Source organism: Nyctereutes procyonoides, unplaced genomic scaffold, assembly GCF_905146905.1.
Source record: "Nyctereutes procyonoides isolate TBG_1078 unplaced genomic scaffold, NYPRO_anot_genome, whole genome shotgun sequence".
Lineage (NCBI taxonomy): Eukaryota > Metazoa > Chordata > Mammalia > Carnivora > Canidae > Nyctereutes > Nyctereutes procyonoides.
Window position 1 is genome coordinate 12814315 of NW_026575035.1, and position 14674 is coordinate 12828988.

At 36.4% G+C, this 14674-nt stretch overlaps 1 protein-coding gene and 1 non-coding gene across 2 annotated transcripts in view; both read left to right on the forward strand.

Moving 5' to 3' along the window:
- The first annotated feature begins 1790 nt into the window (after positions 1–1790).
- On the forward strand, positions 1791–1926 carry LOC129505445 (small nucleolar RNA SNORA51). The gene has a single exon (XR_008663538.1). It is a non-coding gene; the product is annotated as a small nucleolar RNA SNORA51 (small nucleolar RNA).
- Positions 1927–2689: 763 nt separating this feature from the next.
- The window catches only part of PPP1R42 (protein phosphatase 1 regulatory subunit 42), a 47810-nt gene continuing 35825 nt past the window's right edge, over positions 2690–14674 (forward strand). The window contains 4 exon segments of the mRNA XM_055318193.1: positions 2690–2818; positions 6210–6376; positions 7683–7821; positions 10518–10634. Coding sequence (XP_055174168.1) covers positions 2690–2818; positions 6210–6376; positions 7683–7821; positions 10518–10634 — 552 coding nt within the window.

Below are 14674 nucleotides of genomic sequence, written 5' to 3' on the forward strand. Positions count from 1 at the left end.
TATAAGAATCATAAAAGCAACACTGCAAAAGAAAAAAACAACACCCAAAGATCTATCATCAGAAGAAATAAATTCCCTACAATAGAATGCTACATAGCAATACAAATATTCTAGAGCTATACACATCAACTCTGATGATTCTCACAAACAAAACTTTAAGCAAAAAGAAAGTTGGAATCAGAATAGTAACATTTATGACTGTAAAAATATATTTTAAAAAGAACTATATATTGTTTAGCTATACATACATTTGTAATAAAAGTATAAAGACATGAATAGAGACATCTAACTCTAAACTCTAAAAATAAGAGAATAGGGAGAAAGATATAGAAGTGTTCCAAATGTATTTATGTTTTATATTTTAAGGTGGCCTGTAGGTCCATGAGTGTGGTGTTATTCCTTACACTTTCTTTTTTTAATTTACTTTTTATTGGTGTTCAATTTGCCCACATATAGAGTAACACTCAGTGCTCATCCCGTCAAGTGCCCCCCTCAGTGCCCGTCACCCAGTCACCCTCACCCCTTGCCCACTTCCCTTTCTACCACCCCTTGTTGGTTTCCCAGAGTTAGGAGTCTCACATGTTCTGTCTCCATTTCTGATATTTCCCACTTATTTTTTCTCCTTTCCCCTTTATTCCCTTTCACTATTTTTTATATTCCCCAAATGAATGAGACCATATAATGTTTGTCCTTCTCCGATTGACTTATTTCACTCAGCATAATACCCTCCAGTTCCATCCACGTCAAAGCAAATAGTGGGTATTTGTCATTTCTAATGGCTGAGTAATATTCCATTGTATACATATACCACATCTTCTTTATCCATTCATCTTTCGATGGATACCGAGGCTCCTTCCACAATTTGGCTATTGTGGACATTGCTGCTATAAACATCAGGGTGCAGGTGTCCCGGCTATTCCTTACATTTTCATCATGAAATTTAAGGCAATATTACTTTTACTTAATTAGAAACTTTGTTCAGAATATTATCGTCATGTTTGAAATTTGATCTGTAAACAATAATTTTACATTTTTGTTGTAAATGAATTCATGAAAATGCCAAAAGTCTACAAAGATTTAATAATTTTATTCTATAGATTACATTTTGCACTCTGGACTATCTAAGGATACATTCCATATCTTCAAATATTTTATTGTGAGCTTTTTATATAATGTAGCTTGGGTAGTTCTATCTCAATGCATGAGAATGCAAATTGAATCTATCTTTTACTAAATTCATTTTTCCTCCTAAGCATTGAGTTCATGTCCAGAATATGACACAAATACTAAATTCATTTTTCCTACTAAGCATTGAGTTCATGTCCAGAATATGACACAAATTGAAGTGTTTGGTGGCAAAATTCCAGATACTTTAGAAAAGTAATGCTCAATTTTAAACTATACTTTAAAAATACAATAAATTTTATAAAACAGACATTTATCACTTAAATAGCTATACTTCCTGGATGATTGGAAAAGATTTTTTTTAATGTATGGACCACATCTGGATCTCTTACATAAAGCAATATTTTATTAATTAATTTTATTAATAGTATATTCCCCCTATTTAATAGTCCTAATGTATTCCAGATAAAACTGTGAAGTAAACAGTATTCACCTTTCTGTGAACAAAACAGTAAAATAATAATGGTAATAGCAAACATTTATTGGCCTATGTACCAAGCACCATGTAGAATATCCTAAACATGATTATCTCATGTAATCTTCACAATATCCCTTGGAAGTAGGTACCATTATTATGCTAATTGTATAAGAAAAAGAGGGAACATAGGTTCCTGGTACTTTCCAGCTTATAAGGCTGTGTTCTTATACTGACTGATCAGAAAGAGAAACCAGAGTAAACACACCAAATACACCTCAGCCCAGGCTCTTTGCCTGGTCTGTATTATGAATGGGGGGGGATACAGGTTAAAAAAAGAAACTGATAATACCATGCCCAAGACTGCCTAACCAAGGGCAATGGAGCCAAAATTTGAACCAGTCTGGACTGAAAACCACTGTATTATATTGCCTCTTTGTGGATTACAGTTGTAACATAACAAAATTTCAACGCCAGTTCCATTTTCAAATATTTTTGTACCATTGTTCTACATACATACTTAAGGTTTTCATACAATATGTTCTTATTTGAGGGTTTAGAAAATATGATCAATATGGGTACTATGGAAAAAGGAGCCAGAAGATCTGATCTCATTCTCAACTGCCACTACCTTGAGTAGTTTGATACAAATCTCCAGGCCTTAGTTTCTTCATGAAAACCTCAGATGATACTCCTCAAGAGAAAAAAATCCTTTAAAAGATGCCCACAGTAATAACTCAATATTAGTGAGAGGAAAAGATTTGTAAGTAGAAGTGAATGAACATTACATATTTAATTAATTTTGGTGTTTTAAATCTTTTTATGGTTAGACTTTTATGGTTATAGACTTAATTAAGTCTATAAACTTAGCAAATATCTAAGTGCCTTAAAAATGTCTCTGAAGTAGATTATCAAATAGTTTTATATAAGAAATCTAAAAAGTCAAAATAATTTTTCCTAAATTGCATGTACATAATACTTCTTTTTTTTCTTTTCTTTTTAGAAAGTTGGGCATAAAACAATGCCTAAACCTGCTTTTGATATGGTATCAGAACAGAACTATTGCTGAGAGTTTGATTTATAGAAACCATGGTTCGACTAACCTTGGATCTAATTGCCAAAAATAGCAATCTTAAACCCCGAAAAGAAGAAACCACTTCACGATACCTGAAGAAAATAACTCATATAAATTTTTCAGACAAAAATATAGATGCAATTGTAAGGATTCTGAAATTATTTCCTATTTTTAAATAATTAGCAATATGAAGTTTAAAAATTAGTCTCAGAAAATACCTTCTTATTAACTATATTTTGAACAGTCAAATTGGAAAATACTTTTAAACTATATTTTGATTAGTATATTGTGTTTTCATTTTAATTTCCTGCTTTTGATGTTAAAATTATGAAAATTAAGTCTATAAAATATACCATTGTGATTATTGAATACATGTGCGAAATATATATGTTCCCCTGAAGTATTCTCTAGTGTAGCAAACTAGATTTGAAAGAATTTTTTTTTTAATTTTTACTTATTTATGATAGTCACACAGAGAGAGAGAGAGAGGCAGAGACATAGGCAGAGGGAGAAACAGGCTCCAAGCACCGGGAGCCCGACGTGGGATTCGATCCTAGGTCTCCAGGATCGCGCCCTGGGCCAAAGGCAGGCGCCAAACCGCTGCGCCACCCAGGGATCCCCCGCAAACTAGATTTGAAAGCATATGTTGGACAAAGATAACACTTTTGTATAATTCCAGATCCTTGGATTATGAGGGTTTTTAAAATAAGATAGTAAGAATTAACTATGGGAATACCATATTTCAAAACTTTAACAGTGAAATCTTTTTCACTCATAATTTAACTGATTATATATATGTAGGTCATTTATACAAGACAAGATTATGTTTAGTTAGATATACTCTGACACTATATTTTCTCTGTGTTAAGCAAATTCTTGGCTTTAATTTGGAAAACTTAATTTAAAAGGAGCAATATCCCTTTTAGGCCATTTGTATTAGTGTCCTTTGTCTATAATAAAATGCTAAAGACTATAAATGCAAGAAATGTCCTCAGAAACACAAGGTATATGAGGGCAGAGATGATGTCTGTTTTGTTCACATCACTCTAAATCCCCCATCCAACACAACACCTAACCCATGTTAAGTGCTTAATAAATGTTTATCAAAATGAATTAAAGAAATACCAAAGTCCGTGGCACAGTTGTCCATTAAGACTTTTTTTTTCAGAGACTCTACCAAATTCCTATTCTGTATTTCTTTACAGTTTCTTAGTGATCCTTCTCCCCATTAATCCAATTGCCCAGGAAACTATTTCATCATACCATTACAGACTTGCCCTCTACAGAGAGCCTCCATTTAATGTTCTTTTGTCTCCTAACAATCAGTGCTCCTTCGGTGTAGATGATCTTTTTTAGGCAGAAAGCAAACTAGTTAAAGTATAGTTAGCCCTAGAAAAATATGGGGGTTAGAGACACCAACACCCCCACACTCCCCAACATCCTACCACCCAACACAATTGGCCAGAAGTCTTGATAATATAAAGTCAACACATAAATTGTACTATAATATATTATATACTATATTATTATAATCAAGTAAGCTAAAGAAAAGAAAGTGTTATTAAGAAAATCATAAGGAGGGGCACCTGGGTGGCTCAGTGATTGATGTCTGCCTTTGGCTTGGGTTGTGATCCTGGGGTCTTGGGATCAAGTCCTGCAGGGAGCCTGATTCTCCCTCTGCCTATGTCTCTGCCTCTCTCTGTGTCTCTCATGAATAAATAAATAAGATCTTTAAAAAAATCATAAGGAAAATACATTACAATACTGTACAGTATTTATCAAAAAAGAATTCATGTATAAGTAGACCATGCAGTTCAAATCCATGTTGTTCAAGGGCCAACAAGGGCCCTTCATACGAAGGGCCCTTCATACGAAGGGGATGCTTGGGTGGTTCTGTTGGTTAAGTGTCCCACTCTAGTTTCAGCTCAGGTCGTCGTCTCATGGGTCATGAGATCAAGCCCTATGTCATCAGGCTCCACACTGGGCATGAAGCCTGCTTGGGATTCTCTCTCCCTCTCCTTCTGTTTCTCCCCTTACCCTATCACACATACCTGTACTCTCTAAAAAAAAATTCACACTAAGATAAGAATAGCCTGTAAACTGAAAATTCCCAAGATGTGGTTATATTTTTTAAAATCTTGTTAATAAAAACTAAGATAGTTTTTAAGATTTTATTTTTTTAAAGTAATCTCTATGCCCAATGTAGGGCTTGAACTTACAACCCCAAGACCAAGAATTTCATGCTCTACCAACTGAGCCAGCCAGGCACCCCAAACTGAGATATTTTTGAGCATAACTTCACTTTACCTCTTGCCTACTTAACTCTAGGCTGACTCTACCACCACATAGGAAATGGCAAACTTTAAAAAATACCTTTAATTATTTTCTTATCTCAAAAGTAACTAATGTGCATTTTTATGAAATATATATATAAAAAGAAACTGACTTATAATCCTATCATGCAGAGTGATAATGTGTATTATCACTATTAATGTGTAGATGATGTCCTTTCAATCTTTTTTCTAGGCATGTATTCATATAATTTTTCAATAGTGGGTCATATTGAATGTACTGTTCTCATTTTGAGGTCTAAAGAAACTAAAGGATAAACAGTTAAACGGTATTCCTTTAACAGCATTATCATAGTTAATAATCTATTGCCCTTGATTATCTATATAATAGCTTCCCATTTTCAGTATTAGAAACAATAGTTTACTTCTAATCCTACAGAAAGATTAAGACCTGATTTATAGGAGTGCCTGAGTGGCTCAGTCAGTTAAGCATCTGCCTTAAACTTGGCTCAGTCAGTTAAGCATCTGCCTTAGGCTAAGATCATGATCCCAGGGTCCTGGGATTGGCCCAAGTTGTTGGAGGGCTTTTGGGGTGGGGAGTCTGCTGCTCTCTCTCCATCTACCCTTCCCTTCCTCCCCTCTCCCCCAACCCTGGCTCCTTCTCTCACTCACTCTCAAATAAATAAAATCTTAAAAAAAAAAAAAAAGACCTGATTTATAATGTTGAAGCAATAATTTGTTAAATGCTTCAACTTCTAGAGGAATCTAATTGCTTCCAAGGAAAACTGCTTGTGCTAGGAAAATCTTAACAAATACAATTTTATTGGTATAGTTACAGAATACTAAAACCTAGAACTGTTTTTATAATCATTCTAGTCTTTTGACTGTGCTAAGAACAGAGAAATATTGTTCCTTTTATATTAAACTTAAGGAAATTTGCAGAATGATTAAGAGAAAAACTTTCTTAAAAATAAACTTCTGGGATGCCTGGGTGGCTCAGCAATTGGGCGCTGCCCTTGGCTTGGGGCATGATCCTGGGGTCTAGGATCAAGTCCCCGCATCGGCTCCCTATGGGGAGCCTGCTTCTCCCTCTGTGTCTCTGCCTCTCTCTCTCTCTCTCTCTCTCTCTGTGTGTGTGTCTCTCATGAATAAATAAATCTTTAAAAATAATAATAAAAAAATAAAATAAATTTCTAAGTGTTCAGGAGAAATCAGGTATGACCTGTTTTTGTTTTCCTTTTAGGAAGACCTCTCTCCTTGCAAAAATCTTACTGTTTTATATTTGTATGATAACCGTATTAGTCAATTGACTAACTTGAATTATGCTACAAATCTGACCCACCTGTACCTACAAAACAACTGTATTTCATGCATAGAGAACCTCACGTCATTAAAGAAACTGGAAAAACTGTAAGTGCTTTTGTTTTTAAGTATCATAATTGTCATCATTACAGGAATATTTTTGCATGTGGGCCTTTCCATTATCTGCAGCTTTATGGAACAGGCCTCAATTTTTATTCTTATAGTATTAGTACAAAATAAACTGTTACTAATATAATACTTGGCGATTTGTTTCATTAAGCATGATATACTTTTCTTTAGCAGGAGGGTGAGTTGTCTTAATCAATTATAAGAATACCTAAAGTATCTTTAAAGACTCAACTGGTAAAAAAAGGTTTCCGTGGAAACCAGATGAGTTCTCCTTTCAGAATTACACATCTCAAAGGGGCAGGATCCTAGAGTCGATAATGTTACTTTAGATTTGATTGTAAAAAGGTATTTACTGCCTATAATGATTTTAACTCAAAAATCAAGTCTGGTATATTCAATTTTCCCTGATTGGAAGAATTAGGAGTGCTTCTCAAAAAGTGAGCCAAGAACCTCAGAATGGGAATAGAGTGGGATAGAAAATGCTTATTAAAAATGCAGACTGCTGGGGATCCCTGGGTGGCTCGGGGCGCGATCCTGGAGTCTCCAGTGTCCCGGGATCAAGTCCCGGGATCAAGTCCCGGGATCGAGTCCCGCGTCGGGCTCCCGGCATGGAGCCTGCTTCTCCCTCCTCCTGTGTCTCTGCCTCTTTCTCTCTCTGTGTGTGTCTATCATAAGTAAAAATAAATAAATCTTTAAAAAAATAAAAAAATAAAAATGCATACTGCTGGGCTCTAACCTAGGTAGCCAAATGAAAATCTCCACTGTTAGGCCCCATAATTTTGCATTTTTAAACCCACCACCTGGGGGGCGCCTGGGTAGCTCAGTCAATTAAGTATCTGCCTTCAGTTTATGTGATGATTTCAGGGTCCTGGGTTTGAGCCCCATGTTGGGCTCTACACTCAGTGGGGAGTCTGCTTCTCCCTCTCTCTTTGCCCCTCTTGCCCTCACTTGTGCTCTCTCAAATAAATAAACAAAATCTTTAAAAAAAAAAAACAAAAACCTACTACCCAGATAATTCTTCACCCTAACATGTAAAAGGAGTACTGGTAGATCATTTAATAAAGACTATTCCACTTCTCTCACTTTAAAAAAAATAAACATATTTCTTAGACTAAATTGAGAGAATCATATAAATAAACCTCTCATTGATTCATTACAGTGAGAAGATTCTGCATATTTCCACATATATAATTTTCACTTGGCTCAGTGATTGTTATGTTTTTATCATGTTTACAGACCATGATGTTCTCAAAATGTCTATTTAAAATTGCTTTATATTTTGTAGGTATCTGGGAGGCAATTACATTGCTGTTATAGAAGGTTTGGAAGGAGTAGAAGGATTAAGAGAGCTTCATGTTGAGAGTCAGAGGCTTCCCCTTGGAGAAAAGCTTCTGTTTGATCCAAGAACTCTTCATTCTCTGGCAGTAAGGTCACTTTTGAGTATTCTGACAAAGAATATAGTGATTAATAGTTTAATGGAACAAGAAGGTAGCAAAGGTATATTTGAACATTATACATACCCTGTATGTTTATATGGCCAGGTGAGAATTTATTTGAGGATTGAAACTAGGGATGCCTGGGTGGCTCAGTGGTTGGGCGCCTGCCTTCTGCTCCGGTTGTGATCCTGGGATCAGGAATCGAGTTCCGCATCAGGCTCCCTGCGAGAAGCCTGCTTCTCCCTCTGCCTATGTCTCTGCCTCTCTCTCTTAGTCTGTGTCTCTCATGAATAAATAAATAAATCTTTTTTTAAAAACTAATTTTTCTCACATAATTTCACAGAGACTCAGCAGCTATAAAGTGGGAATAATAATGCCTGCCTCCAGGGTATCAAAAGGATCAAAAGAAGGATGTGAAAAGGTTATGTCCTTATTAAGTTCTAATCCAGATGTCAATACATTCATAATTTCCACCTTGGTGATTATCATGATTCGAAATTTAAAATTTTAGGAAAAAGCCTAAGGAAAAAATAATGCACAATAATTTGGCAAATTTTAAACAATCTAGAGAACCATGATGGTGATAAATTGTTTTCTCGCCGGATTCTGATTTGGTAGTACGTTGCACTATATATGGTCTGCCTCATCAGAAGCAGCAGCTATGTGACCTGACACCCATATACATTGTGGAGGTGTCACAATTAGTTGAGAAGCCAGAGGGCGCAATGGAAGCTTTTGCTAATTCTCAAAATGGGATTTGTTAGGAAACTGCTACCTTCAATTCTGGGGCAAGAGATGTAAAGGGAACATGGTTGTTGTGTTTATAGATTTTTTTTAGATTGATTGATTGATTGATTTATGATAGACCTAGAGAGAGAGAGAGAGAGAGAGAGAGACAGACAGACAGACACAGGAGGAGGGAGAAGCAGGCTCCATGCCGGGGGCCCGATGCAGGACTCGATCCCGGGAATCCAGGATCGCACCCTGGGTCAAAGGCAGGCGCTAAACCGCTGAGCCACCCAGGGATCCCCATGTGTTTATAGATTTCATTGGCTTTCTTTTAGAGGGCCCAGAAACAGAGGGCAATATAAGGTTTGTGAACCAAATTTATAAAAAATGAAAAATAGTGCTTTAAATTGGAAAAGAAAGAAGTGATCTGGGACACCTGGGTGCTCAGTGGTTTAGCAGTGGTTTAGCATCTGCCTTTGGCTCAGGGTGTGATTCCAGAGTGTCGGGATCAAGTCCCACTTTGGGCCTCCTGCATGGAGCCAGCTTCTCCCTCTGCCGGTGTCTGTGCTTCTCTCTCATGAATACATCAAGTAAAATATTTTTTTTAATTGTTATTTATTTATGATAGAGAGAGACAGAGAGAGGCAGAGACACAGGCAGAGGGAGAAGCAGGCTCCACGCACCAGGAGCCCGACGTGGGACTCGATCCCGGGTCCCCAGGATCGCGCCCTGGGCCAAAGGCAGGCGCCAAACCACTGCGCCACCCAGGGATCCCCAAGTAAAATATTTTTAAAAAAGAAAGAAGTGATCTGATTTCTATCCAACCCTATCCCTATCCTCCCTATAGAATCAACTGTGTCTCAGCTCACCCCAACTGACCCAAAAAGATTGATTCCTCTGTGGGGATGACCAGTTTTATTACAAATGCCAGAAAAAACATTTTTGTTTGCTTAGTTTTTGCACATATTCAAGCAGATTCCAAAATTCTAAATACAAGGCATAATTTTTTAAGTTGTATTTACAGTCCTAAAAAGTATCAGGAAGGATTTTCTCTAAAGGTTGGCTATAGGGATCCCTGGGTGGCGCAGCGGTTTAGCGCCCGCCTTTGGCCCAGGGCGCGATCCTGGAGACCCGGAATCGAATCCCACGTCAGGCTCCCGGTGCATGGAGCCTGCTTCTCCCTCTGCCTGTGTCTCTGCCTCCCTCTCTCTCTCTCTGTGACTATCATAAATAAATAAAGATTTAAAAAATATTTAAAAAAAATAAAGGTTGGCTATATGAATGCTTTGGTGGGTAGACTCAATCTTGGTAGAGATCACTGGGCCATAGATTTTAAGATGACTTCAGTTTAGCGCTGCTCTATGTGTATTTGTGTTCTAACAGCTGATGTTGATACTTCTGTTAATTATTATTTTAAGTGTCTTCTGAACATATGGATTATCAAGAGAAAACTATATAGAGAGATAAAGATAAAAATTAAACCATATAATCTTTTATTCTTAGTCATGTTTCTTATTTAGGAAAACAGACAAAAACAATTTCTTCCTATTAAGTAAAATCTTAGTGATATTTAACACAAAATGATAATTTGCTTAAATTAAGATAAGCATTTTTCTACACTGTGTTGTCATTTGTTGGGGCAACTTTTTCTTTCTTTGCTTCTTGAGTCCCGGCTTCTTTTTTTCTATTAATTTCTTTTTATATTCTGGAAGAGGAAAATCAGACTTATGAAGGAACTTTAGACAAAAATAATAAGTCACATCACAATTACTAAAGTCCTAAAAGTCATGTCTGAAAAAAGTATGGTATAGAAACAAAATCTCCATGGTTTTTAATTTTCTTGCCTAAAGAGCAAAACAGTCTGAACTGATAAATCTTAAACTTTTCACAGATTAAGATTTCTGATTGCTATATATAGCATTTAATTTACTAATGCTAATTTACCTTTCTTACAGAAATCCCTCTCTATATTGAATATCAGCAATAATAATATTGATGACATAAGAGACCTAGAAATACTAGAGAATCTTAATCAGCTCATAGCAGTTGACAACCAACTTCTGCATGTAAAGGTAGTGTAAAGAAAAATTAATTTTAAATTATTTCCAAGAAATTGTGATTAAAAAGTATGTTTTTCTAAATATTTATAAAATTTATCACTTTAAAAACTATTCTGGATTTACTCTAAAACAAGCATGTGAATCTCTACTTCTTAATGTATTTATTTGCTTAATTCTGCCCTGTTACCTGGTTTTCTCTTCCATACCTCAATGCCTCTACACCTCACCAACAGAAGAGTTTCTCTGAGAAGGAAATAATGTGCTTTTCCTCTCTGTATTATTTTTCCATCAAATGTTTCCCTCTAAATCTAGATTTCTTACCACTTAACTCTGATCTCCCAATGAATGAATTTCTAGTAATTGATTAGTCCTGAACTCTCTCCTGATTGCTCCTCTTTGGGGAAGTACCTGGAACTTGAATTTATTCTAATTTGCACTAGCTATATTCATATCATGTTATGTCATATTATACCATATTCATTAAATTATTTACTCATTCAAATATGTACTGAGCACCTACATGTCTATCAGACACTGTACTATTTTGTGTGGACGGAGGAAGAAAGATACAGTCCTGGGGCTCAAAAAACACATAGTCAACAAGTAACAGGATTACAATGTGATTCTGTTTTCATAAGTATTGGAATAGCACTAACTCAGCCTGGGGCTAAGGAAGGCTTCCTGGAAACAGTCATCTGTAAGCTGAGCCACTGCCATGACCTCACAGTTTCTGGTGTAGCAATGCGGTAGGCTATGGTATAATTTCTTTACATGGAGCCACAGGAGCAATGAAGGGCTTCTTTCCTCCATAAACAGAACTCTTGTTTCCAAACTACTCCTAGAGAGCTATCCAATGATCTTTAAAAAGTTTCCCCTGACTTGTTTCCAAATTCAGAACTATTACCTAGCTAGTCCTGTAACTACTATAAGCAGTAGATAATTGCAAAAATATTAAATGTATTATATTACAAATGAATTCCTCAAAATACCCAAAATGCCACTCACAGATGTTTAAAATAAAAAGATGAATAAGGAAGCATGGCTCAATTAATTGTTGCAACTTAGATTATGAAGGATGTAAGAAGTTCATGGGATAAATTCAGCATTCAAAAATGTTTTAAGTTTTGGACTGCTCTTCTAAATTTTTTTTCCCTGCTGGACATTTTGTATTCATCAGAATTATTTAATTCTCATATGATTTTGCTGTATTTGTATCAGATATGATTTTGTGATATATCAACAGCCTTATATGAGATACACTGTACATGTATATGATTCTAATCAAAGTGACAGAGCCTGGAATCTAGGTTTTGGTTAAGTAGAGAAGACCTGGGTTGTGTATAACATTCTCTATTCAAGGGATGACTGGGTTGTTCAGTGGTTGAGCATCTGCCTTCGGCTCAGGGTGTGATCCTGCGACCCCAGGATCATGTCCCACATTGGGCTCCCTGTCTGGAGCCTGCTTCTTCCTCTGCCTGTATCTCTGCCTCTCTGTCTCTCTGTGTCTCTCATGAATAAATAAATGAAATCTTTTTTAAAATTCCTATTCAACACATGGAAAATGAGGACAGAACAGCCAAGCACAAAAGCTCACTTTTCCTGGAGAGAGAAAGGTGGAAAATTCTAGTCTCCTCAGTTGGCATCAATCTTAAATGCAGTGTATGTATTTTTTCAAAATGTTTTTGTAAGCCAGGTTCTACACACAATGCTTGGTAATGAGTGGTGAATATATCTTAAAAGATCTGATTGTTAATTTTAATAACTACCAAGATTCATTTCAGTTATTGTCAGTACTCTTAAACCTTATTTGACTATGCATTTAAGATTTTATTTATTTATTGAGAGAGAGAGAGAGTGAGCACAGGTGAGTGGGAAGAGGGGTAGAGGGAGAGAGAGAGAAGCTCAAGCAAACACAGCATTGAGCCAATGTGGAACTCAATTTCACAACCATGAGAACATGAGCTGAGCTGGACACCTAACCAACTGAGCCACCCAAGTGCCCCTCTATTATGCTTTTAACTCTGAACAGAAAATGCAAGTTTGATAACAGGACAAATATACTAGCCTCCAAATTATCCCAAAGGAAGTTTTCCTGAATAACATTAAGATCAAGCTATTTCACCTATAGTGATTATTCTTAGTCTATGTTAATAATGCATAACAAGGAGTAAATGTGTGACCAGAATAAATACTTTCATTGATGGTGATTGTTCAGTCCAATGATACATGTATAAATAACCAAACCCTTATTTTTTAAGACTTAACATTACCATTTCTGGGTAGTTTTTCCTAAACACATCCCCATCAAACTAATCTATTAAAAATATTTATGATATTATATGTGCCAGGCTCTGTTCTAGGCCTTCAGAAAACATGTTCTAGGCACTGAGGATACCATTAAAGACAGGGTTTCTCTATCTTCTAGGAGCTTACATTCAAACGAGACAGGGGAGGGAACAACAGAAAATAAATAAGCAGAGAAGACTGAGAAGTGGGCTATGAAGAAATTAAATAGGATAACATAATGGAAAAGAGGTTAGTAGATATTTTATTTTATTAAAGATTTATTTATGAGAGACACACAGAGAGAGAAAGAGGCAGAGACACAGGCAGAGGGAGAAGCAAGCTCCATGCAGGGATCCTGATGTGGGACTCGATCCCAGGTCTCCAGGATCAGGCCCTCGGCTGAAGGCAGGCGCTAAATCGCTGAGCCACCCAGGCTGCCCATTACTAGATATTTTAAATCAGTTTATCAAAAAAAGGCCTCTGAGGAAATGACATCTATGCTGAGATCTGAAAAATGATAAAGAACAAATTTGTGCAAAGAGCTAAGGAAAGAACATGCCAAATACAGGGAACAGCAAATGTAACGATTCTGAGTATTCTAGGAACAAAAAAGAGGCCAGTTTACTGTGATGGGGACCCTAGTGCCTAGTTCAGTCTCTAACACATTGTAAGTACTCAGTAAATAATTGTTGAATGAATGAATAAGCAACAGTTAAACATGAGATTATGCCAGGTCATAAAGATCTTTTAGACCATAGTTATGAGTTTGACTTTATTCTAAGTGCAATAGAAAGTCAATGAAAGGATTATATATATATATATTATATATATATAATATATATATATATATATATTTAAGATTTTATTTATTCATGAGAGACATAGAGAGAGGCAGAGACACAGGCAGAGGGAGAAGCAGGCTCCCTGCAGGGAGCCCAATGTGGGACAGATCATGACCTGAGCCAAAGGCAGACCTCAACTACTGAGCCTGAAATACCTAGGCATCTTGAAAGAATTATATTTTTAAAAGATTTCACGGGATGCCTAGGTGGCTCAGTGGTTGAGCATCTGCCTTTAGCTCAGGACATGATCCCGGGGTCCCCTGGATCGAGTCCTGCATCAGGCTCCTTGCAGCGAGCCTGCTTCTACTCCCTCTGCCCATGTCTCTGCCTCTGTGTGTATGTGTGTGTGTCATGAATAAATAACATTTATTTAATAAAAAAAAGATTTCTCTATTGGCTATGTGAAGAATGGGTTGCAAGAATTACAGCAAAGAGCTCACTTGGAAAGACTACTGCAGAGGTTAAGAAAAAATGCTTCCTTGGAGATGAAAAGGAGTGGGTAGATGGAGGTATATTTTTTTTATTGAACCTATGGAGCTTGATGAATAGGACACACATGAATAAAGGAAAGTGAAGAATAAACGATGAATCCTTGTTTTTTTGTGTGAAGAACTGTGATAGCCTTTACATGTTGGGAAATACAAGGGAAGGAATAAAAGAATTCCTTCTATTGAAATGCCTACTGGACACTGAAATTGACATATCAAGTAGGCATTTGGAGTTCAAGGGCGAGGACAGGAAACTTTAAGAGTCAACAGTATTAACAGGATATTTAAACCCATGGGACTGGGTGAAAGACAGTAAGGACAGAGAATAGACAAGGCCAGAAACACTCCAATATTTAGAGATTATTTAGATGAGAAGGCACCAGAAGTCAATGTGTAGAAGAAGACAAGAGAAAAAGAAGCTTCAAGAAAGAGAGAA